At 54.2% G+C, this 26,539-nt stretch overlaps 1 protein-coding gene across 3 annotated transcripts in view; it reads left to right on the forward strand.

Annotated features, from left to right (window-relative positions):
• Nucleotides 1-26,539, forward strand: part of COPG2 (COPI coat complex subunit gamma 2) — a 217,889-nt gene that overhangs the window by 69,287 nt on the left and 122,063 nt on the right. For all 3 annotated transcript variants that reach the window (XM_081147032.1, XM_081147031.1, XM_081147030.1), the window contains 4 exons: nucleotides 99-224; nucleotides 1,000-1,062; nucleotides 1,525-1,664; nucleotides 2,238-2,409. In XM_081147032.1, coding sequence (XP_081003158.1) covers nucleotides 99-224; nucleotides 1,000-1,062; nucleotides 1,525-1,664; nucleotides 2,238-2,409 — 501 coding nt within the window. The remainder of the gene's footprint in view (nucleotides 1-98; nucleotides 225-999; nucleotides 1,063-1,524; nucleotides 1,665-2,237; nucleotides 2,410-26,539) is intronic.

Genomic DNA, 26,539 nt, shown 5'->3' on the forward strand with positions numbered 1-26,539 from the left:
TACATTTTTCCCCTCCTTCAGAAAGCGTAGATAAATCTGGGCCTATCTGGGTCCTAGCATTGGCAAGAAGTTATAATGCTGAGATTTCTGTTTCATAGGTCTGACAGTGTCTGTACCAGGGATGGAAAAAGCTTTACATCAGTATACATTGGAGCCTTCAGAAAAACCCTTTGACATGAAATCTATTCCTCTTGCTATGGCTCCTGCCTTTGAACAGAAAGCAGGTAATGGGAACACTTCACTGTTAGTTTTTCTATGTTTAAGTAGTGTTATTAGCATATTTTCTCTAGTACTTCCTTTGTTTGTTTAATTGTCACTCTATTTTTATTAGGTTTTAAAAAGTTTTTCCTGGTTTTTGCCTAAAAGCTAAAATGTGAAGTGTAACCCAGATTGAAAGTTTTTTTTTTCAGGGCTCAGTATTATGGCATTTGAAGTTAGTTGTCATTGTATCTCAGAGCAGTAATTGTGCTGTCACCTTCTTTTATTTTCTAAAGTTGGTAATTTCTTAATTTTGCTATTAGAGGTTTATCTAGAAAGAATGTATGGGACAAGATCATAAAAAAATATTCCCAAGGAATATCTAACTTTAAAACTCAGAAAAAGAAAGGAACAAATGTTCAGAACTGAGAATGAATGATCTTATTAACTTTAAACATTTTCAGTTTTCCTGTTGATACTATTGAAGTAATTTTTCCTATTTGAATCATGAGAAGATTTACTTTATAAATTGTTCCTCAAGAATAGTTTTTGTACATTCTGGCCCATTTAATGCAAATTCTATATTTTTAGAGCTTGCTTTATTGTATCACAAAATATGTTCACTAAATATATTTTAATTTGAACGTCCCTCTAAAAAAAAGTGACAGAAGCCTACTGGTGTTTTTAGCAATGGCTCCTTTTATGTCTGCTAGAAGTTTCTTCCCTGATGCCTTTCTCTCTGTGTTTTCAGCTTGATAGTGGGAGGGAAGCTCATTTGATTACTCATATCTGTCTTTCTAGAAATCACACTTGTGGCTACTAAGCCAGAGAAGTTGGCTCCTTCCAGGCAAGACATTTTCCAAGGTATGATAATTTGATGGGTAGAAGTAATAGTCTGCACCCTAGGCATTGTAAATATAACGAAGTCCATTACTTTCATTCAGTTTGATGAATTCTCAGTGCAGGAAATCTTTGTGTAGCTGAATATTTGTTGTCATAGGTTACAGTTGCTGGGGCTACCTGAAGTCTGTGGGACATTCCAGTTGTCAAAGCTAATGTACTAACTGGGAATGTTGTTCTTACTTTGTATCTTGGTTAACAGGGAACTCAAATTCTGAGAGATTAGGAATATAGGGTTTTTTGCTTTTAGTAATTGAGTATATATACTCTTAAAATATTATTTTAGTAAAGCTTGGGGACATATTAGAGTGTTCAGTTATTAGTAAGGTTCTGGAATCTCAAAAGCGTTATAAGCATCCAGAATAATGTCTTTCTCTGTCTTCGCATTTTGGTCTCTCCCTTCTTTTCTTTCCCTTTCCTTGATAGAACAATTGGCTGCTATTCCTGAGTTTATGAACCTGGGACCCTTGTTCAAGTCTTCTGAGCCTGTTCAGCTTACAGAAGCAGAGACAGAATACTTTGTTCGTTGCATCAAGCACATGTTTACCAATCACATTGTGTTCCAGGTGAGATGAGAGCCCTAACTGGCCCCTGTGGGAGCTCAGTATGCTTGGAGACAAGTATTAACTCCCCTTTAGTTTTTGATTCCAGCACTCTTATAGAGAATGAACTTGGCAGCATTTCTGGTTTTCTTTCCTAACTCCCATGGCTGCCATCATATGATGGGTTAAAAACTAAAAGGACTTAAAAACAAAATGTCTGAAGAAGTTGGACAACATAAAGTTTAACCTGTTAAAAAATGATCATCATTTAACATCAGGGTAAATAAAGTGGGTTGTTCTAAAAACTTAGCTTCTAAGAATCAAATTGAAATCCTTTAAGCATCTGCCATCTTGTTTGGTAGAACTAAGTCTCAGGAAAGAGGAAAAAAACTAGTGAATGATAGAAGCCCCAGAGCCTCTAGGATAAGGCTTCCGCAGTTCCTAAAGAAAAACCTTAGGAGGAAGCCCACAGTGCTATTTAGAGAGGGAAGGGATAGTGAGTTCCAAAACTGAGTTGTGGGTTCTGGGTGGGAAGGAACAACTTCCTTGCAAACCCCTCTTATCCTTCATAATGTTTTTCTGTTTGCTGACTTTCAGTTTGACTGTACCAACACTCTCAATGACCAGCTACTGGAGAAAGTGACAGTGCAGGTGGAACCATCAGATTCCTTTGAAGTGCTATGTTGTATCCCAGCTCCCAGCCTCACTTATAATCAACCAGGAATATGTTACACTCTTGTTCGCTTGCCTGATGATGACTCTTCAGCAGGTACTAACCCATAGAAGGGAAGAGAAAGTTATATGATTAAGAATGCATTACCACTTGAGCTCTTAAATGTCTGGACACATTCGGGGTTCAAGAATATGGTTCTTTTCTAGAATTAAATGTAATTATAATGATGGTATATTTCTAGTTATAAAATTAGTGCTGCAGAAATATTTATAACTAAATCTCTAAGTAAAATTTGCTGGACATTTAATCTTAAAAGAGAAACTGAATGTATACAGGGGTACGCCAAGAAGGACTTCAGGCTTCCTGGTAGAACAGTGTAACCACTGATGAGGGTTCACATACCTGATGTCTCCTGTGAAGGAGTATGACCTACTTCTCCCTGGTGTTTCTTTCCAGGGCATCCTAAGGACTTTTTATGGCATTTAAAAAAATATATCATTTTTGAGGGTCCTGTAGCATAAGGCTGGCATCTGAGAGTATGTCTCAGCCTAATAAGTGTCTTAATCAACATTTGTGTATCCATGTTTGAGAAAGGCTTATAATTCTTTCCTTGACCCATGTGGAGTCTGGGTGGGGGAGGGGGTTAGCTTCTAGTGCCCATAATAGTCTTTACAGGCTTGAGGATTTGAGGTCTTGTGACATAGATCTTGTGAATGTCCAGTATGTGTTGTACTTGATATCTTTTCCCCATTTTCCCACCTGAGTGCTTCTCTTCCCATATTCACTGCTGAGTATTCACAGTTACCCGCTTTTTACAGAAATAAGCACAAGCATTGCATTTATGTTCTGAACAACTTTTATTATTAGTACAGGAAAAAGCAATTTTTACTTCTAGTACAGGTAAAAACAATTTTTCTAGTACAGGTAAAAACAATTTTTACTACTAGTACAGGAAAAAACATAATAGTTAACAAATATTGGGGAAAGTACAGAGTTACAAGAAATCATAAAAGTACTAGTGAATTGTTATTCCTGGTCATCATTCAGTTACTTTTGGGGCTTAATCTGCCTTCTTTTAGCCCCTCTCCGAACTCCCTTTTTAGATGTTGGTTCTGGGAGCCCCTACTCAATCTTATCTATGGGATGATAGACCAGGCTACTCACTCTAGCACGAGGTAGATTCAAATTGGCACTGTTGCTGGGTCTGAATCCCAGGTTGTTCCCTCTGACCCCTGGGTGCAGCCACCCTGGATCCATAACCCGCTGGGTTAGGAAGGCACTTTCCTATCTGGCCTCTAGGATTTCTCCTTTGAGAATGAGGCCATCCGACTTCGACCTTTCATTACCTCCCTTATCCCTGTATGAGGTTTCTCTTGTTCCGTTCCTTTTTAGCTTCACTTTCTCTCCTGGTCTCTTTCCCTCTAGCTAGACTTGTCTAAAGCATGTCCACCAACCAGAAATTTAGCTGGCTGTACTCTTATGTAAAGTTAATTGTATTTACTCTTGTTCCAGACCAGTATCTGGGCCCAGTCTTAAAGTAGCCCTCTGGCTTGTGCCGGCACCCTGGGATACTCTGCACTTTTATCAATTTTTTCAAGTAGCCCCCTCTCCTTGTTTCATAATTCTTCCTCCCATGGTACTTCTCACCAAGTTTTTGGTTTTTAAGAAATGCAATTACTTCCCCACTTAATTTTAGAGGGAAGTGAAATGCTTGAACCCATCAAAGAATCTAGCTCCTCCCAAATGAGAATACTAGCTCTTTCCATTTCCCAGTTTCCCTTGGATAACTGATAACTCAGGTGCCTCACAGACCCCAGGAAATGTCTGAACAGAATACAGTAGTTTTACAATATCAAAATACATAAAACAACACTATCAAAATTACGGCAGTTACATATAGTTCAGGAGAAACAACAACAACAACAGAAAACATTTCTACTAAGAGAGTAAGTATAAGGGAGGTTTTCTAACCCCTCTATTTAGAGTAAGGGGTTAATTTCTTTTTAAAACATAAGATGTTACAAATTAGCCCAAAGGTTTCAACCTTTGATCTGCTTGGCTCTGGGCTCTTTTGCTTGATGGTTTGTTAGTATTTTATTTATAAAAATTTGGCATTTGGAGAATTTTTTTTCTTTTCTGTTAAGTTCAAAGGGTTTGCTGATTGGTGCTAAAAGTCAGTTATAAACTCTTGTCATTGCGTCTTGGAGAAGAGAAATGGTATTTTGTCTTGGGCTTTTCAAAGTGTTGAGTTGATTTATATTTGACCCATCATTTACCTGCTTAAAAACAAATTCCTGTCTATTCCTTTGTCTTTGTCAGAAGTTCTAAAATTTTTAATCTATGGCCAATCCAAAGTCTTTGCTATAAAATGAATAGATGTGAGATACCAGGACATAGAGGGTAATAAAAGTCTTTTACCCACTCCTTTTTTGCATTTTCCCATTGCAAATATGCCAGATTTTACCAATTACTTGAATATCTCTACATCACCTCTATTTTGTCTCATCTCAGAAAATATATTTTCCTTATAATCACAGGGGAAAAAAGAAATTATATAAATCGTGATTTCCTTCAACTTGAAAATTGTATAGCATAATAGAAAGGAATATAAGTTTTAGAGATAGACAAATTGGATTTGAATTCTGACTGCTACATAAGACTGTGTAACCATGGACAAGTTATTTGATCTCTCTAAGCCTTTCATCCTTGTTGTAAGGATGAAATGGCATTCACTAAGGTGATTAGCATGGTGCCAGACAGAGAGTAAACACTCAATAAACAGAAGCTATTATTGTTTCAGTTCTAGAACTATCCACTTTCTTCTTTTACCCTCCTTAAAAATCAAGTCTTCCACAGTTCAAAAGACACACACCCTCTAATCTCCAGAAAACGATCTTTGTTTTATCTTTCAACTTTCCCATTCTCCCTTACTTTATAAGTGTATAAAAAATCTACACCATCTGAAAAAATTTACTTTAACCCAATGTCAATATGTCACCATAACTCCTTCCCTCAAATTACGGGAAATTTGTAGAAAGAGTAAGTCTCAACTCAGTCCTACTTATTGTATCCTGGCCTCCAACAATTTACTCAAAAGTTTTTAGAAAGTCTTCAAGGCAGCATTCTTTCTTAGCATCCTTTTGCATTCAGCAACTTACTTTCTTATGAATATTTACTGCACCAGTAACAACATACTTTTATGCAGCAGTCTACAAATGTTTCCCCAATTTGGACCTCTGTAATATCCTTACCTATTTAATTTTATGTTCGATTACCTATTCAGAACTGTTCTAATCCCTATACTTTTATTATTGGACTGTCAGGCCTTACTGCATCATATTTCTCATCTTTAACCATTTCAGCATATTTAAATAACTCATTTAAAAAGCTCCAATAGAAAATATCCATACTAAGATCAAGTTTAACAGTACAACTATATTAGGGATGCTGTCTCTCAAATAATTTATAACTCTTTCATGTATGCTTCAGTTCTCGACTTTTCTGCCTACACTTCTTTAGACTTCCAGGTTAACTTGAGCTACCATAGAAATGTGATGGACGACAAACTCTCCTCTGAATCTGTAGTCTCTCTTCCAGATTTGTTGTTCAGTTTTAACTATATTAACTCCTGATACTCTGTATTAAATCTACAACTTCAATGAAGTAAAATTGATCTCAGAGTTTTTTACTTTGACTCACCTCCATCCACTCACTGGGATTCACATTAATTACCCTTGATGAAACTTTTTACATTTTTTCAAGCTAAGTGCATACTTTGAATTTTTATTCAAACAGTAAAACAGGGTGGAACATTACTTTTATCACCATTTTCCCTGTCTTTATCACTAGAATTCTTATCAATCTAGCCTTAAATCAACATTCCTCCAGTTTGGCCCATTAGGAAATTGTCCGGGACTCCCAGTGTGAAGCCTCCTGTTCACCTCATTCATCTTGTAACCCATCTACCTTTCATCACACATGTTGAAATGTCTAGCATTCCCTCTATACATTCAACCATTTGGTCATCCTGTTTCGTGTTCGCCTTTCACACCATCATCATCAATATCCATAATCTTTATTGCTGCTTTTCTGAAATGATAACTCTATCCAGAATGCAGTGTAAACATGGCATATCCATTCATTTCCTCTCTTTGCTTTTGGCCTTAGAAAAACCCTCTGCTTGTTTCACCACCCAGGCTTGGTTCAAAATCTGCCTGGCCTTTGAATGGATTCAGTATGTCAGCGTGTGAACTTCCTGCCTTCACTTACTCTTTTGACTCAGAACAGTGCCATCCTTTTGAACACATCTTCAGCTTTAGCCATCAGAGGTACTAGTGTTATGAGGATTGCTGCTGCTCCTTCTCCCTTCATGAATTTATCTCCATATGACCGTTTGTTTACCTGAATTTACCCACTTCAATATGATTATTTGATAGACATTTTAGGTAGCGACCAATTTCCATATGACAATTTCTTTTGATATATTTCTAATATTTCCTTTAGGATATGTAGCTCATAGCTCCCTCCATTGGGATCCATTAATTGTGATCAAGTTTAACAGGCAACATGGTGTGTCATAATCATTATAATGTTCCCCAATAATTCTAAGAATAATTTAATATGTATACTGTTGACTTAATCCCAATTTAATTTTAACCACTTCTTTCCACCTTTCCTCTTCTAGTTTTTATTGGAAAAACATGAACTATGTCAACCATCTATTGTCAACTGTGCATATTTTATCAGTGCCAAATGCCATTCTTTCAAAGTCCATTTGATTGCACTATACTGCCCTTATTTATATGTAGCGATCCTATAGCTTCTCCCTCTGTAAATATTCTACATTGTCTATTTTCCCATAAAACAGTGCTTGCCCACAGGTAAAACAGACACCACCTACCCTTTCTTATATCCATTAGTATGCTCCTACTGTCTGGTTTCAGTAGTGAACAATCCACCCCTCTTGTTCTCTGAGATCTGCCACATCCCCAGATTGTGGGCTCTTCAGGCTACTTTGCCCTTTGCAATGCCCCTTTACCCACCTAAACCCCTCTCACAATCAAAAGGTTTTCTCCTCTCTTCCATGCCATGCCATCCCTTTCTTGTCCCACTGCCAAACCTTAAAACAACTCAAATCCTATCAGCTGCCTTCTCATGAAGTCCGAGATCCCCTGTCTCTCTCTTTCTGTGCTGGGTGCAGAATAAACCTCGCTTGGTCGATCCTCTGCCTTTTCTCCCCTTCTTGTATTCGAGGACCCTCTGCTTCATCTTCGACATAGCATTCTACTTTTCATGCCACCTGCCAGCCATGCAGTAAGTTTACTGTTTTTTTCCATTGACAATTCCTCCCCTCTTGACCTGCACTCACACTTCATCCATTGCGAGCTTCATTGTCCTCAACCAGCTGTTACTGAATCCAGCTGCCATGTACATTGAGCCCTAAGCACCCACCTTTTCAGGTCTGCCATTGTGGAAAAGGGCATCACTTCTCTGGGCTTCTCCCTGACCTTCCATCATTTTACCATGTCATGCCCTGACAGGGTTGTAGTCAGCATTTTAAAGGCTCACTATCTCTACACTTCATCTGCCTTGTTCCTCTTCCCACCTGTCCCTGTTTCTCATGTGCTTTATATGCTTTGTGCTCTTCTGCATGGGCTAGCTCACACCTTTCTCACGCTCAGGAGGCAAAGTTCCTCAATTCTCCATATACACTCCCATCCTTAGGTTCTTCACCATCACTCTTGGCTCAGTGGTGCACTTTTCCTCTCAACAAACCTAACCTTTCATACCTGCGAAGTGCCATCCATCACCTACCCTTTTTCACTGTCCTAGCCCATTGGGCGCCCTCTCCTCTAACACATTCTCCTAGTGTATGAGGCAGTTCACTTGAACTCTGACCTCTGGGCAATATTTTCATTAATTCTGCTTCATTCGTAGCAAGAAACTGTCCTACCTGAGCCATGAGACATTCTTTCAGCTTCTATCTGTGGATCCTCCTACTAGATTCAGCAGATTGCTATCCTGTGCATTCCTTCATGATACCCAACCCATTACTCAGCCCAATCCAGTCATCATAGCTTCAGACATACTTTACTGACTCCATATTTTCCCCAAACCAACCCGGGCTCACACCCTGTAGACACAGACTGAGCTTTCATCCCAGACCCTGAAAATGAAACCCAAGGAAACCACCTGTCTTACCATTCAGATGCTTTTCATGCACACATATTAACACAACGCTCTGAGCGATACTTCTGATTCTCCTAACTTTAACCACTTACGCTGACATATTATGCAACTTACCACGTCCCTCTTCTACTAGATCTCCTTCTTAGGGCCCCACACTGCGCCTCCAATGCGCTCCACCCTCCTTCCTTATCTAAATGTATCCAGTCACTTGCTCTCTCCTTTCAGCCTGCATAGAGGCCCCATGAGGAAGGAACCTCCTTGCCGAGACCTTTCTTCAGGGACCTGTGGTCTCCCTTACCTCCTGGACAAGTGGCATCATCTTTCCTCTTCTCCAGGCCCTGTGCGTCTCTTTAAGGCCCCCCGTGTCTGCCCTGGACTTGTAGGGACCATCCCTGTCTGCCCTGCACTTATAGGGACCAACCCTTCTCAACGCAGTTGTCCTCCCTCAAACCCGACTCTTCTTTTCCCTACTCACTGTCTTACCATGCCCTCAGCAGGATACATTGTGCCCTGAAGCCATCTCTTCTCACTTGGTCCCTGCCTGCGGCCCCGCCCACCTTTCCCTTCCTTTAGCCATGCCCCGGCTCACCTTTCTTGCTGCCCTCTCCATGTGCTATATCCACCCCTTGCCCACCCAACCATGAGAATCATCGCACCCCTTCCCTTTCCTCTTCATCCCCTCGCCTCAACTCTTTCCATCTCCCCTGCATAGCACCCTGCCCATCACCCTTGCCCTCCCGGCCCCACCCGCACTCTCCACATCACACCTTTACGCTCTGGGAATGTAGCCTTCAGCCCTCCCTATGCCCCCCCCCCCCCCGCACACCCCGACACCAGGAAGCCCAGTCCTCCGGACCTGCAAAGGGACCCGGGTACTACCCTGCACCCCTCCTCCTCTCCACCGTCTCCCAGGAGCCTTCTCTCTCCCCCATGCAAGTCTTCAGTGTGGCCTCCCTTCCCAGCTCCGCCTGCCTTCTGCGTGAACATCCCCCCAGGTGCACTCTGCTCTCATCAGCCCAAGCCATCCCAAGGTCGCCCCTTCAGCACTGCCCTCTCCCTCCGCCCTCCTCCTCCAGAGTCCTCGGCCCGGGCACCAGATCTTGGTGCTCCACTCCCTACTCGCCGAAGGTGCACCCGAACCCGCCTGCCCCCCATCCTTCCTGCTGACATTTAGGGTACATCCATTTGCTCGCTGTCTGCCTGGCCGAGGGTCCCTCGCCCCCGTTCTGACATTCTGGACCACTCTCATGCTGCCTCCACCTACCCAACTGGGGCTCATCTGCTCCCGCTTCACCTCTCTCTATCTGCCCGGCTCTCCACTCTACCCCCCTTCCACCCAGTGATGCTCCCCCGAGGATCCCTGACTCCCAAGGCGGGCCTATCAACAACATCTTAGGGGTGTGTTTTTGGGTTTAGTTTTTCAATGATTTTTTGGTTTTGTTGTTGTATTGAGCAGGGCACTGCTCCCCCCTTAGATGTTGTGATAGGCCTCCCTTGGGGGCCATTCCCGCCACCCACCCTCGGGTGGACCCCCTCCCCCACCCCGGGGAACAATCACTGCTGTGGAAGCCCAACCTGTCTCTTGTCCCACTCACCCTCGTGCCTCCGGCCGGCCTTCTACCGCTTGCCCCTCACCCATTTTCCTGAAAGAGCCCAGTATTCTCACACTGTCCCCACACTGTCCGCCCTGAGCCACCCACCCCCTTCCATACTTAAGTCTTCCCCCAACCCCTCTCTGCAGTACTCCATTTGCTATCCTGCACCGCCCGCCATCACCCCCCACACACACACGCAAACACTCACACGCGGGACTCCTTTCCCCCTCCCTGCCTTTAGGACTCCCAGTCACTGGGGATACAGCTTTGGCCCCTCTCTGCTCTTTCTCAGCACTGGATGTTGTCTCTATGCTCTACGTGACTCCTTTTCCCAGACCCCTGGCCTGATCCCCCTGCCGTGCCCCTCTGCTGCTCAGGAGTCCTCAAGTCCCCCAACGCCACCTGAAATGCCATGGATCTTAACGCTGCTTTCCTGTCCAAACCCGGCAAACCGGACCAGACTCCTGTCTCAATCCCCCGATCTCACCCCGCAACGCCCACCCCCTCGTCTTGTAGGGTGCAGAGCCTGGGCCGCGCGGGGGCGGGCCGGATCGTTCTACCCCCCTGCCACTTGGTTCCAGGTGCCAAGGCCTCTGGAACCGCCATTCCTCTCCACCCACTGCTGGCTGTCCCTTTTCCACTCCTCCTCCTCCGCCACCAGCTGGCCGGCCCCGACAGTGGGACCCTCTTTCCTCTGGGCTCCTCTGAGATCAGCCTGGATTTCCACTTCCACCTCCCTCTTCTCCTAGCTCCCCTTGTTGGTGCCCCGCCCTCTCCTGTCCCCTGCCCTCCACTCTCCTTCCTGCCCTGAGTGTCTCCAGTCACTTGCTCCCTCTATGGGGGGCCACCCTCCTTTCAGTGTGCATGGAGGCCCCATGAGGAGGGACCCTCTTGCCGAGACCTTTCTTCAGGGACCTGTGGTCTCCCTTCCCTCCTGGGCATGCGGCATCATCCTGCCTCTTCTCTAGGCGCCACGCGTCTCCTCAAGGACCCCCGTGCCTGCCCTGGACCTGTATGGGACCATCCCTTCGCCACAGGGTTATCCTCCCTGAACTGTCACGCCTCTTTTCCTTGCTCACCATCTTTCCATGCCCTCAGCAGGCTTCATTGTGCCCCGAAGCCATCTCCTCTCACTTGGTCCTGCCCGGGGCCACCGCCCACCTTTCCCTTCCTCTTGGTTTAGCCATGGCCAGCCTCACCGTTCTTCCTGCCCTCTCGTCCTCATTCTTCCAGCCCTTGCCCACCCACCCACCCATGAGGCTCATCACGCCCCTTCCCGGTCCTCTTCCGTCCCTCGCCTGTACTCTTTACATCTCCTCTGCATCGGACCCTGCCCATCACACTCGCCCTCCCGCCCCCACCTGCCCCGTCCACATCACACCTTTGCCCTCGGACTGCAGCCTTCAGCCCTCCCTCTGGCCCCTCGCGCACAGCCCGACACCAGGGCCCCCAGTCCTCCGGACCTGCAACGGGCCCTGGGTACGGCCCTGCACCCCTCCTCCTCTCCACCCTCTCCCAGGAGCCTTCTCTCTCCCCCATGCAAGTCTTCAGTGTGGCCTCCCTTCCCAGCTCCGCCTGCCTTCTGCGTGAACATCCCCCCAGGTGCACTCTGCTCTCATCAGCCCAAGCCATCCCAAGGTCGCCCCTTCAGCACTGCCCTCTCCCTCCGCCCTCCTCCGCAAGAGTCCTCGGCCCGGGCACCAGATCTTGGTGCTCCACTCCCTACTCGCCGAAGGTGCACCCGAACCCGCCTGCCCCCCATCCTTCCTGCTGACATTTAGGGTACATCCATTTGCTCGCTGTCTGCCTGGCCGAGGGTCCCTCGCCCCCGTTCTGACATTCTGGACCACTCTCATGCTGCCTCCACCTACCCAACTGGGGCTCATCTGCTCCCGCTTCACCTCTCTCTATCTGCCCGGCTCTCCACTCTACCCCCCTTCCACCCAGTGATGCTCCCCCGAGGATCCCTGACTCCCAAGGTGGGCCTATCAACAACATCTTAGGGGTGTGTTTTTGGGTTTAGTTTTTCAATGATTTTTTGGTTTTGTTGTTGTATTGAGCAGGGCACTGCTCCCCCCTTAGATGTTGTGATAGGCCTCCCTTGGGGGCCATTCCCGCCACCCACCCTCGGGTGGACCCCCTCCCCCACCCCGGGGAACAATCACTGCTGTGGAAGCCCAACCTGTCTCTTGTCCCACTCACCCTCGTGCCTCCGGCCGGCCTTCTACCGCTTGCCCCTCACCCATTTTCCTGAAAGAGCCCAGTATTCTCACACTGTCCCCACACTGTCCGCCCTGAGCCACCCACCCCCTTCCATACTTAAGTCTTCCCCCAACCCCTCTCTGCAGTACTCCATTTGCTATCCTGCACCGCCCGCCATCACCCCCCACACACACACGCAAACACTCACATGCGGGACTCCTTTCCCCCTCCCTGCCTTTAGGACTCCCAGTCACTGGGGATACAGCTTTGGCCCCTCTCTGCTCTTTCTCAGCACTGGATGTTGTCTCTATGCTCTACGTGACTCCTTTTCCCAGACCCCTGGCCTGATCCCCCTGCCGTGCCCCTCTGCTGCTCAGGAGTCCTCAAGTCCCCCAACGCCACCTGAAATGCCATGGATCTTAACGCTGCTTTCCTGTCCAAACCCGGCAAACCGGACCAGACTCCTGTCTCAATCCCCCGATCTCACCCCGCAACGCCCACCCCCTCGTCTTGTAGGGTGCAGAGCCTGGGCCGCACGGGGGCGGGCCGGATCGTTCTACCCCCCTGCCACTTGGTTCCAGGTGCCAAGGCCTCTGGAACCGCCATTCCTCTCCACCCACTGCTGGCTGTCCCTTTTCCACTCCTCCTCCTCCGCCACCAGCTGGCCGGCCCCGACAGTGGGACCCTCTTTCCTCTGGGCTCCTCTGAGATCAGCCTGGATTTCCACTTCCACCTCCCTCTTCTCCTAGCTCCCCTTGTTGGTGCCCCGCCCTCTCCTGTCCCCTGCCCTCCACTCTCCTTCCTGCCCTGAGTGTCTCCAGTCACTTGCTCCCTCTATGGGGGGCCACCCTCCTTTCAGTGTGCATGGAGGCCCCATGAGGAGGGACCCTCTTGCCGAGACCTTTCTTCAGGGACCTGTGGTCTCCCTTCCCTCCTGGGCATGCGGCATCATCCTGCCTCTTCTCTAGGCGCCACGCGTCTCCTCAAGGACCCCCGTGCCTGCCCTGGACCTGTATGGGACCATCCCTTCGCCACGGGGTTATCCTCCCTGAACTGTCACGCCTCTTTTCCTTGCTCACCATCTTTCCATGCCCTCAGCAGGCTTCATTGTGCCCCGAAGCCATCTCCTCTCACTTGGTCCTGCCCGGGGCCACCGCCCACCTTTCCCTTCCTCTTGGTTTAGCCATGGCCAGCCTCACCGTTCTTCCTGCCCTCTCGTCCTGATTCTTCCAGCCCTTGCCCACCCACCCACCCATGAGGCTCATCACGCCCCTTCCCGGTCCTCTTCCGTCCCTCGCTTGTACTCTTTACATCTCCTCTGCATCGGACCCTGCCCATCACACTCGCCTTCCCGCCCCCACCTGCCCCGTCCACATCACACCTTTGCCCTCGGACTGCAGCCTTCAGCCCTCCCTCTGGCCCCTCGCGCACAGCCCGACACCAGGGCCCCCAGTCCTCCGGACCTGCAACGGGCCCTGGGTACTGCCCTGCACCCCTCCTCCTCTCCACCCTCTCCCAGGAGCCTTCTCTCTCCCCCATGCAAGTCTTCAGTGTGGCCTCCCTTCCCAGCTCCGCCTGCCTTCTGCGTGAACATCCCCCCAGGTGCACTCTGCTCTCATCAGCCCAAGCCATCCCAAGGTCGCCCCTTCAGCACTGCCCTCTCCCTCCGCCCTCCTTCAGAGTCCTCGGCCCGGGCACCAGACCTTGGTGCTCCACTCCCTACTCGCCGAAGGTGCACCCCAACCCGCCTGCCCCCCATCCTTCCTGCTGACATTTAGGGTACATCCATTTGCTCGCTGTCTGCCTGGCCGAGGGTCCCTCGCCCCCGTTCTGACATTCTGGACCACTCTCATGAGGCCTCCACCTACCCAACTGGGGCTCATCTGCTCCCGCTTCACCTCTCTCTATCTGCCCGGCTCTCCACTCTACCCCCCTTCCACCCAGTGATGCTCCCCCGAGGATCCCTGACTCCCAAGGCGGGCCTATCAACAACATCTTTGGGGTGTGTTTTTGGGTTTAGTTTTTCAATGATTTTTTGGTTTTGTTGTTGTATTGAGCAGGGCACTGCTCCCCCCTTAGATGTTGTGATAGGCCTCCCTTGGGGGCCATTCCCGCCACCCACCCTCGGGTGGACCCCCTCCCCCACCCCGGGGAACAATCACTGCTGTGGAAGCCCAACCTGTCTCTTGTCCCACTCACCCTCGTGCCTCCGGCCGGCCTTCTACCGCTTGCCCCTCACCCATTTTCCTGAAAGAGCCCAGTATTCTCACACTGTCCCCACACTGTCCGGCCTGAGCCACCCACCCCCTTCCATACTTAAGTCTTCCCCCAACCCCTCTCTGCAGTACTCCATTTGCTATCCTGCACCGCCCGCCATCACCCCACACACACACGCAAACGCTCACACGCGGGACTCCTTTCCCCCTCCCTGCCTTTAGGACTCCCAGTCACTGGGGAAACTGCTTTGGCCCCTCTCTGCTCTTTCTAAGGACTGGATGTTGTCTCTATGCTCTACGTGACTCCTTTTCCCAGACCCCTGGCCTGATCCCCCTGCCGTGCCCCTCTGCTGCTCAGGAGTCCTCAAGTCCCCCAACGCCACCTGAAATGCCATGGATCTTAACGCTGCTTTCCTGTCCAAACATGGCAAACCGGACAGGACTCCTGTCTCAATCCCCCGATCTCACCCCGCATCCCCCACCCCCTCGTCTTGTAGGGTGCAGAGCCCGGGCCGCGCGGGGGCGGGCCGGATCGTTCTACCCCCCTGCCACTTGGTTCCAGGTGTCAAAGCCCTCTGGAACCGCCATTCCTCTCCACCCACTGCTGGCTGTCCCTTTTCCACTCCTCCTCCTCCGCCACTAGCTGGCCGGCCCCGACAGGGGACCCTCTTTCCTCTGGGCTCCTCTGAGATCAGCCTGGATTTCCACTACCACCTCCCTCTTCACCTAGCTCCCCTTGTTGGTGCCCCGCCCTCTCCTGTCCCCTGCCCTCCCTCTCCTTCCTGCCCTGAGTGTCTCCAGTCACTTGCTCCCTCTATGGGGGGCCACCCTCCTTTCAGTGTGCATGGAGGCCCCATGAGGAGGGACCCTCTTGCCGAGACCTTTCTGCAGGGACCTGTGGTCTCCCTTCCCTCCTGGGCATTCGGCATCATCCTGCCTCTTCTCGAGGTGCCACGCGTCTCCTCAAGGACCCCCGTGCCTGCCCTGGACCTGTATGGGACCATCCCTTCGCCACGGGGTTGTCCTCCCTGAACTGTCACGCCTCTTTTCCCTGCTCTCCCTCTTTCCATGCCCTCAGCAGGCTTCATTGTGCCCCGAAGACATCTCCTCTCACTTGGTCCTGCCCGCGGCCGTCGCCCAACTTTCCCTTTCTCTTGGTTTAGCCATGGCCAGCCTCACCGTTCTTCCTGCCCTCTCGTCCTCATTCATCCAGCCCTTGCCCACTCGCCCAACCACCCACCCATGAGGCTCATCACGCCCCTTCCCGGTCCTCTTCCGTCCCTCGCCTGTACTCTTTACATCTCCTCTGCATCGGACCCTGCCCATCACACTCGCCCTCCCGCCCCCACCTGCCCCGTCCACATCACACCTTTGCCCTCGGACTGCAGCCTTCAGCCCTCCCTCTGGCCCCTCGCGCACAGCCCGACACCAGGGCCCCCAGTCCTTCGGACCTGCAACGGGCCCTGGGTACTGCCCTGCACCCCTCCTCCTCTCCACCCTCTCCCAGGAGCCTTCTCTCTCCCCCATGCAAGTCTTCAGTGTGGCCTCCCTTCCCAGCTCCGCCTGCCTTCTGCGTGAACATCCCCCCAGGTGCACTCTGCTCTCATCAGCCCAAGCCATCGCAAGGTCGCGCCTTCAGCACTGCCCTCTCACTCCGCCCTCCTCCTTCAGAGTCCTCGGCGCGGGCACCAGACCTTGGTGCTCCACTCCCTACTCACCGAAGGTGCACCCCAACCCGCCTGCCCCCCATCCTTCCTGCTGACATTTAGGGTACATCCATTTGCTCGCTGTCTGCCTGGCCGAGGGTCCCTCGCCCCCGATCTGACATTCTGGACCACTCTCATGCTGCCTCCACCTACCCAACTGGGGCTCATCTGCTCCCGCTTCACCTCTCTCTATCTGCCCGGCTCTCCACTCTACCCCCCTTGCACCCAGTGATGCTCCCCCGAGGATCCCTGACTCCCAAGGCGGGCCTATCACCAACATCTTTGGGGTGTGTTTTTGGGTTTAGTTTTTCAATGATTTTTTGGTTTTGTTGTTGTATTGAGCGGGGCACTGCTCCCCCCTTGGATGTTGTGATAGGCCTCCCTTGGGGGCCATTCCCGCCACCCACCCTCGGGTGGACCCGCCCCCCACCCCGGGGAACAATCACTGCTGTGGAAGCCCAACCTGTCTCTTGTCCCACTCACCCTCGTGCCTCCGGCCGGCCTTCTACCGCTTGCCCCTCACCCATTTTCCTGAAAGAGCCCAGTATTCTCACACTGTCCCCACACTGTCCGCCTTGAGCCACCCACCCCCTTCCATACTTAAGTCTTCCCCCAACCCCTCTCTGCAGTACTCCATTTGCTATCCTGCACCGCCCGCCATCACCCCACACACACACGCAAACGCTCACACGCGGGACTCCTTTCCCCCTCCCTGCCTTTAGGACTCCCAGTCACTGGGGATACAGCTTTGGCCCCTCTCTGCTCTTTCTCAGCACTGGATGTTGTCTCTATGCTCTACGTGACTCCTTTTCCCAGACCCCTGGCCTGATCCCCCTGCCGTGCCCCTCTGCTGCTCAGGAGTCCTCAAGTCCCCCAACGCCACCTGAAATGCCATGGATCTTAACGCTGCTTTCCTGTCCAAACCTGGCAAACCGGACCAGACTCCTGTCTCAATCCCCCGATCTCACCCCGCACCTCCCACCCCCTCGTCTTTTAGGGTGCAGAGCCCGGGCCGCGTGGGGGCGGGCCGGATCGTTCTACCCCCCTGCCACTTGGTTCCAGGTGCCAAGGCCTCTGGAACCGCCATTCCTCTCCACCCACTGCTGGCTGTCCCTTTTCCACTCCTCCGCCTCCGCCACTAGCTGGCCGGCCCCGACAGTGGGACCCTCTTTCCTCTGGGCTCCTCTGAGATCAGCCTGGATTTCCACTTCCACCTCCCTCTTCTCCTAGCTCCCCTTGTTGGTGCCCCGCCCTCTCCTGTCCCCTGCCCTCCACTCTCCTTCCTGCCCTGAGTGTCTCCAGTCACTTACTCCCCCTATGGGGGGCCACCCTCCTTTCAGTGTGCATGGAGGCCCCATGAGGAGGGACCCTCTTGCCGAGACCTTTCTTCAGGGACCTGTGATCTCCCTTCCCTCCTGGGCATGCGGCATCATCCTGCCTCTTCTCGAGGCGCCGCGCGTCTCCTCAAGGACCCCCGTGCCTGCCCTGGACCTGTATGGGACCATCCCTTCGCCACGGGGTTGTCCTCCCTGAACTGTTTCCCTGCTCACCATCTTTCCATGCCCTCAGCAGGCTTCATTGTGCCCCGAAGCCATCTCCTCTCACTTGGTCCTGCCCGCGGCCGCCGCCCAACTTTCCCTTCCTCTTGGTTTAGCCATGGCCAGCCTCACCGTTCTTCCTGCCCTCTCGTCCTCATTCATCCAGCCCTTGCCCACCCACCCACCCATGAGGCTCATCACGCCCCTTCCCGGTCCTCTTCCGTCCCTCGCCTGTACTCTTTACATCTCCTCTGCATCGGACCCTGCCCATCACACTCGCCCTCCCGCCCCCACCTGCCCCGTCCACATCACACCTTTGCCCTCTGGGACTGCAGCCTTCAGCCCTCCCTCTGGCCCCTCGCGCACAGCCCGACACCAGGGCCCCCAGTCCTCCGGACCTGCAACGGGCCCTGGGTACTGCCCTGCACCCCTCCTCCTCTCCACCCTCTCCCAGGAGCCTTCTCTCTCCCCCATGCAAGTCTTCAGTGTGGCCTCCCTTCCCGGCTCCGCCTGCCTTCTGCGTGAACATCCCCCCAGGTGCACTCTGCTCTCATCAGCCCAAGCCATCCCAAGGTCGCCCCTTCAGCACTGCCCTCTCCCTCCGTCCTCCTCCTTCAGAGTCCTCGGTCCGGGCACCAGACCTTGGTGCTCCACTCCCTACTCGCCGAAGGTGCACCCCAACCCGCCTGCCCCCCATCCTTCCTGCTGACATTTAGGGTACATCCATTTGCTCGCTGTCTGCCTGGCCGAGTATCCCTCGCCCCCGTTCTGACATTCTGGACCACTCTCATGCTGCCTCCACCTACCCAACTGGGGCTCATCTGCTCCCGCTTCACCTCTCTCTATCTGCCCGGCTCTCCACTCTACCCCCCTTCCACCCAGTGATGCTCCCCCGAGGATCCCTGACTCCCAAGGCGGGCCTATCACCAACATCTTTGGGGTGTGTTTTTGGGTTTAGTTTTTCAATGATTTTTTGGTTTTGTTGTTGTATTGAGCAGGGCACTGCTCCCCCCTTAGATGTTGTGATAGGCCTCCCTTGGGGGCCATTCCCGCCACCCACCCTCGGGTGGACCCCCCCCCCACCCCGGGGAACAATCACTGCTGTGGAAGCCCAACCTGTCTCTTGTCCCACTCACCCTCGTGCCTCCGGCCGGCCTTCTACCGCTTGCCCCTCACCCATTTTCCTGAAAGAGCCCAGTATTCTCACACTGTCCCCACACTGTCCGTCCTGAGCCACCCACCCCCTTCCATACTTAAGTCTTCCCCCAACCCCTCTCTGCAGTACTCCATTTGCTATCCTGCACCGCCCGCCATCACCCCACACACACACGCAAACGCTCACACGCGGGACTCCTTTCCCCCTCCCTGCCTTTAGGACTCCCAGTCACTGGGGATACAGCTTTGGCCCCTCTCTGCTCTTTCTCAGCACTGGATGTTGTCTCTATGCTCTACGTGACTCCTTTTCCCAGACCCCTGGCCTGATCCCCCTGCCGTGCCCCTCTGCTGCTCAGGAGTCCTCAAGTCCCCCAACGCCACCTGAAATGCCATGGATCTTAACGCTGCTTTCCTGTCCAAACCTGGCAAACCGGACCAGACTCCTGTCTCAATCCCCCGATCTCACCCCGCACCTCCCACCCCCTCGTCTTGTAGGGTGCAGAGCCCGGGCCGCGCGGGGGCGGGCCGGATCGTTCTACCCTCCTGCCACTTGGTTCCAGGTGCCAAGGCCTCTGGAACCGCCATTCCTCTCCACCCACTGCTGGCTGTCCCTTTTCCACTCCTCCTCCTCCGCCACTAGCTGGCCGGCCCCGACAGTGGGACCCTCTTTCCTCTGGGCTCCTCTGAGATCAGCCTGGATTTCCACTTCTACCTCCCTCTTCTCCTAGCTCCCCTTGTTGGTGCCCCGCCCTCTCTTGTCCCCTGCCCTCCACTCTCCTTCCTGCCCTGAGTGTCTCCAGTCACTTGCTCCCTCTATGGGGGGCCACCCTCCTTTCAGTGTGCATGGAGGCCCCATGAGGAGGGACCCTGTTGCCGAAACCTTTCTTCAGGGACCTGTGGTCTCCCTTCCCTCCTGGGCATGCGGCATCATCCTGCCTCTTCTCGAGGCGCCGCGCGTCTCCTCAAGGACCCCCGTGCCTGCCCTGGACCTGTATGGGACCATCCCTTCGCCACGGGGTTGTCCTCCCTGAACTGTTTCCCTGCTCACCATCTTTCCATGCCCTCAGCAGGCTTCATTGTGCCCCGAAGCCATCTCCTCTCACTTGGTCCTGCCCGCGGCCGCCGCCCAACTTTCCCTTCCTCTTGGTTTAGCCATGGCCAGCCTCACCGTTCTTCCTGCCCTCTCGTCCTCATTCATCCAGCCCTTGCCCACCCACCCACCCATGAGGCTCATCACGCCCCTTCCCGGTCCTCTTCCGTCCCTCGCCTGTACTCTTTACATCTCCTCTGCATCGGACCCTTCCCATCACACTCGCCCTCCCGCCCCCACCTGCCCCGTCCACATCACACCTTTGCCCTCGGACTGCAGTCTTCAGCCCTCCCTCTGGCCCCTCGCGCACAGCCCGACACCAGGGCCCCCAGTCCTCCGGACCTGCAACGGGCCCTGGGTACTGCCCTGCACCCCTCCTCCTCTCCACCCTCTCCCAGGAGCCTTCTCTCTCCCCCATGCAAGTCTTCAGTGTGGCCTCCCTTCGCAGCTCCGCCTGTCTTCTGCGTGAACATCCCCCCAGGTGCACTCTGCTCTCATCAGCCCAAGCCATCCCAAGGTCGCCCCTTCAGCACTGCCCTCTCCCTCCGCCCTCCTCCTTCAGAGTCCTCGGCCCGGGCACCAGACCTTGGTGCTCCACTCCCTACTCGCCGAAGGTGCACCCCAACCCGCCTGCCCCCCATCCTTCCTGCTGACATTTAGGGTACATCCATTTGCTCGCTGTCTGCCTGGCCGAGGGTCCCTCGCCCCCGATCTGACATTCTGGACCACTCTCATGCTGCCTCCACCTACCCAACTGGGGCTCATCTGCTCCCGCTTCACCTCTCTCTATCTGCCCGGCTCTCCACTCTACCCCCCTTCCACCCAGTGATGCTCCCCCGAGGATCCCTGACTCCCAAGGCGGGCCTATCACCAACATCTTTGGGGTGTGTTTTTGGGTTTAGTTTTTCAATGATTTTTTGGTTTTGTTGTTGTATTGAGCAGGGCACTGCTCCCCCCTTGGATGTTGTGATAGGCCTCCCTTGGGGGCCATTCCCGCCACCCACCCTCGGGTGGACCCCCCCCCCTCCCGGGGAACAATCACTGCTGTGGAAGCCCAACCTGTCTCTTGTCCCACTCACCCTCGTGCCTCCGGCCGGCCTTCTACCGCTTGCCCCTCACCCATTTTCCTGAAAGAGCCCAGTATTCTCACACTGTCCCCACACTGTCCGCCCTGAGCCACCCACCCCCTTCCATACTTAAGTCTTCCCCCAACCCCTCTCTGCAGTACTCCATTTGCTATCCTGCACCGCCCGCCATCACCCCACACACACACGCAAACGCTCACACGCGGGACTCCTTTCCCCCTCCCTGCCTTTAGGACTCCCAGTCACTGGGGATACAGCTTTGGCCCCTCTCTGCTCTTTCTCAGCACTGGATGTTGTCTCTATGCTCTACGTGACTCCTTTTCCCAGACCCCTGGCCTGATCCCCCTGCCATGCCCCTCTGCTGCTCAGGAGTCCTCAAGTCCCCCAACGCCACCTGAAATGCCATGGATCTTAACGCTGCTTTCCTGTCCAAACCTGGCAAACCGGACCAGACTCCTGTCTCAATCCCCCGATCTCACCCCGCACCTCCCACCCCCTCGTCTTGTAGGGTGCAGAGCCCGGGCCGCGCGGGGGCGGGCCGGATCGTTCTACCCCCCTGCCACTTGGTTCCAGGTGCCAAGGCCTCTGGAACCGCCATTCCTCTCCACCCACTGCTGGCTGTCCCTTTTCCACTCCTCCGCCTCCGCCACTAGCTGGCCGGCCCCGACAGTGGGACCCTCTTTCCTCTGGGCTCCTCTGAGATCAGCCTGGATTTCCACTTCCACCTCCCTCTTCTCCTAGCTCCCCTTGTTGGTGCCCCGCCCTCTCCTGTCCCCTGCCCTCCACTCTCCTTCCTGCCCTGAGTGTCTCCAGTCACTTGCTCCCTCTATGGGGGGCCACCCTCCTTTCAGTGTGCATGGAGGCCCCATGAGGAGGGACCCTCTTGCCGAGACCTTTCTTCAGGGACCTGTGGTCTCCCTTCCCTCCTGGGCATGCGGCATCATCCTGCCTCTTCTCGAGGCGCCGCGCGTCTCCTCAAGGACCCCCGTGCCTGCCCTGGACCTGTATGGGACCATCCCTTCGCCACGGGGTTGTCCTCCCTGAACTGTTTCCCTGCTCACCATCTTTCCATGCCCTCAGCAGGCTTCATTGTGCCCCGAAGCCATCTCCTCTCACTTGGTCCTGCCCGCGGCCGCCGCCCAACTTTCCCTTCCTCTTGGTTTAGCCATGGCCAGCCTCACCGTTCTTCCTGCCCTCTCGTCCTCATTCATCCAGCCCTTGCCCATCCACCCACCCATGAGGCTCATCACGCCCCTTCCCGGTCCTCTTCCGTCCCTCGCCTGTACTCTTTACATCTCCTCTGCATCGGACCCTGCCCATCACACTCGCCCTCCCGCCCCCACCTGCCCCGTCCACATCACACCTTTGCCCTCTGGGACTGCAGCCTTCAGCCCTCCCTCTGGCCCCTCGCGCACAGCCCGACACCAGGGCCCCCAGTCCTCCGGACCTGCAACGGGCCCTGGGTACTGCCCTGCACCCCTCCTCCTCTCCACCCTCTCCCAGGAGCCTTCTCTCTCCCCCATGCAAGTCTTCAGTGTGGCCTCCCTTCCCAGCTCCGCCTGCCTTCTGCGTGAACATCCCCCCAGGTGCACTCTGCTCTCATCACCCCAAGCCATCCCAAGGTCGCCCCTTCAGCCTTGCCCTCTCCCTCCCCCCTCCTCCTTCAGAGTCCTCGGCCCGGGCACCAGACCTTGGTGCTCCACTCCCTACTCGCCGAAGGTGCACCCCAACCCGCCTGCCCCCCATCCTTCCTGCTGACATTTAGGGTACATCCATTTGCTCGCTGTCTGCCTGGCCGAGTGTCCCTTGCCCCCGTTCTGACATTCTGGACCACTCTCATGCTGCCTCCACCTACCCAACTGGGGCACATCTGCTCCCGCTTCATCTCTCTCTATCTGCCCGGCTCTCCACTCTACCCCCCTTCCACCCAGTGATGCTCCCCCGAGGATCCCTGACTCCCAAGGCGGGCCTATCACCAACATCTTTGGGGTGTGTTTTTGGGTTTAGTTTTTCAATGATTTTTTGGTTTTGTTGTTGTATTGAGCAGGACACTGCTCCCCCCTTAGATGTTGTGATAGGCCTCCCTTGGGGGCCATTCCCGCCACCCACCCTCGGGTGGACCCCCCCCCACCCCGGGGAACAATCACTGCTGTGGAAGCCCAACCTGTCTCTTGTCCCACTCACCCTCGTGCCTCCGGCCGGCCTTCTACCGCTTGCCCCTCACCCATTTTCCTGAAAGAGCCCAGTATTCTCACACTGTCCCCACACTGTCCGCCCTGAGCCACCCACCCCCTTCCATACTTAAGTCTTCCCCCAACCCCTCTCTGCAGTACTCCATTTCCTATCCTGCACCGCCCGCCATCAGCCCACACACACACGCAAACGCTCACACGCGGGACTCCTTTCCCCCTCCCTGCCTTTAGGACTCCCAGTCACTGGGGATACAGCTTTGGCCCCTCTCTGCTCTTTCTCAGCACTGGATGTTGTCTCTATGCTCTACGTGACTCCTTTTCCCAGACCCCTGGCCTGATCCCCCTGCCGTGCCCCTCTGCTGCTCAGGAGTCCTCAAGTCCCCCAACGCCACCTGAAATGCCATGGATCTTAACGCTGCTTTCCTGTCCAAACCTGGCAAACCGGACCAGACTCCTGTCTCAATCCCCCGATCTCACCCCGCACCCCCACCCCCTCGTCTTGTAGGGTGCAGAGCCCGGGCCGCGCGGGGGCGGGCCGGATCGTTCTACCCCCCTGCCACTTGGTTCCCGGTGCCAAGGCCTCTGGAACCGCCATTCCTCTCCACCCACTGCTGGCTGTCCCTTTTCCACTCCTCCTCCTCCGCCACTAGCTGGCCGGCCCCGACAGTGGGACCCTCTTTCCTCTGGGCTCCTCTGAGATCAGCCTGGATTTCCACTTCCACCTCCCTCTTCTCCTAGCTCCCCTTGTTGGTGCCCCGCCCTCTCCTGTCCCCTGCCCTCCACTCTCCTTCCTGCCCTGAGTGTCTCCAGTCACTTGCTCCCTCTATGGGGGGCCACCCTCCTTTCAGTGTGCATGGAGGCCCCATGAGGAGGGACCCTCTTGCCGAGACCTTTCTTCAGGGACCTGTGGTCTCCCTTCCCTCCTGGGCATGCGGCATCATCCTGCCTCTTCTCGAGGCGCCGCGCATCTCCTCAAGGACCCCCGTGCCTGCCCTGGACCTGTATGGGACCATCTCTTCGCCACGGGGTTGTCCTCCCTGAACTGTTTCCCTGCTCACCATCTTTCCATGCCCTCAGCAGGCTTCACTGTGTCCCGAAGCCATCTCCTCTCACTTGGTCCTGCCCGCGGCCCCCGCCCAACTTTCCCTTCCTCTTGGTTTAGCCATGGCCAGCCTCACCGTTCTTCCTGCCCTCTCGTCCTCAGTCATCCAGCCCTTGCCCACCCACCCACCCATGAGGCTCATCACGCCCCTTCCCGGTCCTCTTCCGTCCCTCGCCTGTACTCTTTACATCTCCTCTGCATCGGACCCTGCCCATCACACTCGCCCTCCCGCCCCCACCTGCCCCGTCCACATCACACCTTTGCCCTCTGGGACTGCAGCCTTCAGCCCTCCCTCTGGCCCCTCGCGCACAGCCCGACACCAGGGCCCCCAGTCCTCCGAACCTGCAACGGGCCCTGGGTACTGCCCTGCACCCCTCCTCCTCTCCACCCACTCCCAGGAGCCTTCTCTCTCCCCAATCCAAGTCTTCAGTGTGGCCTCCCTTCCCAGCTCCGCCTGCCTTCTGCGTGAACATCCCCCCAGGTGCACTCTGCTCTCATCAGCCCAAGCCATCGCAAGGTCGCGCCTTCAGCACTGCCCTCTCCCTCCGCCCTCCTCCTTCAGAGTCCTCGGCCCGGGCACCAGACCTTGGTGCTCCACTCCCTATTCGCCGAAGGTGCACCCCAACCCGCCTGCCCCCCATCCTTCCTGCTGACATTTAGGGTACATCCATTTGCTCGCTGTCTGCCTGGCCGAGGGTCCCTCGCCCCCGTTCTGACATTCTGGACCACTCTCATGCTGCCTCCACCTACCCAACTGGGGCTCATCTGCTCCCGCTTCACCTCTCTCTATCTGCCCGGCTCTCCACTCTACCCCCCTTCCACCCAGTGATGCTCCCCCGAGGATCCCTGACTCCCAAGGCGGGCCTATCACCAACATCTTTGGGGTGTGTTTTTGGGTTTAGGTTTTCAATGATTTTTTGGTTTTGTTGTTGTATTGAGCAGCGCACTGCTCCCCCCTTAGATGTTGTGATAGGCCTCCCTTGGGGGCCATTCCCGCCACCCACCCTCGGGTGGACCCCCCCCCCACCTCGGGGAACAATCACTGCTGTGGAAGCCCAACCTGTCTCTTGTCCCACTCACCCTCGTGCCTCCGGCCGGCCTTCTACCGCTTGCCCCTCACCAATTTTCCTGAAAGAGCCCAATTGTCTCACACTGTCCCCACACTGTCCGCCCTGAGCCACCCACCCCCTTCCATACTTAAGTCTTCCCCCAACCCCTCTCTGCAGTACTCCATTTGCTATCCTGCACCGCCCGCCATCACCCCACACACACACACGCAAACGCTCACACGCGGGACTCCTTTCCCCCTCCCTGCCTTTAGGACTCCCAGTCACTGGGGATACAGCTTTGGCCCCTCTCTGCTCTTTCTCAGCACTGGATGTTGTCTCTATGCTCTACTTGACTCCTTTTCCCAGACCCCTGGCCTGATCCCCCTCCCGTGCCCCTCTGCTGCTCAGGAGTCCTCAAGTCCCCCAACGCCACCTGAAATGCCATGGATCTTAACGCTGCTTTCCTGTCCAAACCTGGCAAACCGGACCAGACTCCTGTCTCAATCCCCCGATCTCACCCCGCACCCCCCACCCCCTCGTCTTGTAGGGTGCAGAGCCCAGGCCGCGCGGGGGCGGGCCGGATCGTTCTACCCCCCTGCCACTTGGTTCCAGGTGCCAAGGCCTCTGGAACCGCCATTCCTCTCCACCCACTGCTGGCTGTCCCTTTTCCACTCCTCCTCCTCCGCCACTAGCTGGCCGGCCCCGACAGTAGGACCCTCTTTCCTCTGGGCTCCTCTGAGATCAGCCTGGATTTCCACTTCCACCTCCCTCTTCTCCTAGCTCCCCTTGTTGGTGCCCCGCCCTCTCCTGTCCCCTGCCCTCCACTCTCCTTCCTGCCCTGAGTGTCTCCAGTCACTTGCTCCCTCTATGGGGGGCCACCCTGCTTTCAGTGTGCATGGAGGCCCCATGAGGAGGGACCCTCTTGCCGAGACCTTTCTTCAGGGACCTGTGGTCTCCCTTCCCTCCTGGGCATGCGGCATCATCCTGCCTCTTCTCGAGGCGCCGCGCGTCTCCTCAAGGACCCCCGTGCCTGCCCTGGACCTGTATGGGACCATCCCTTCGCCACGGGGTAGTCCTCCCTGAACTGTTTCCCTGCTCACCATCTTT

This window comes from Miniopterus schreibersii, assembly GCF_964146895.1.
Source record: "Miniopterus schreibersii genome assembly, chromosome: 9".
NCBI classification, from domain to species: Eukaryota; Metazoa; Chordata; class Mammalia; order Chiroptera; family Miniopteridae; genus Miniopterus; species Miniopterus schreibersii.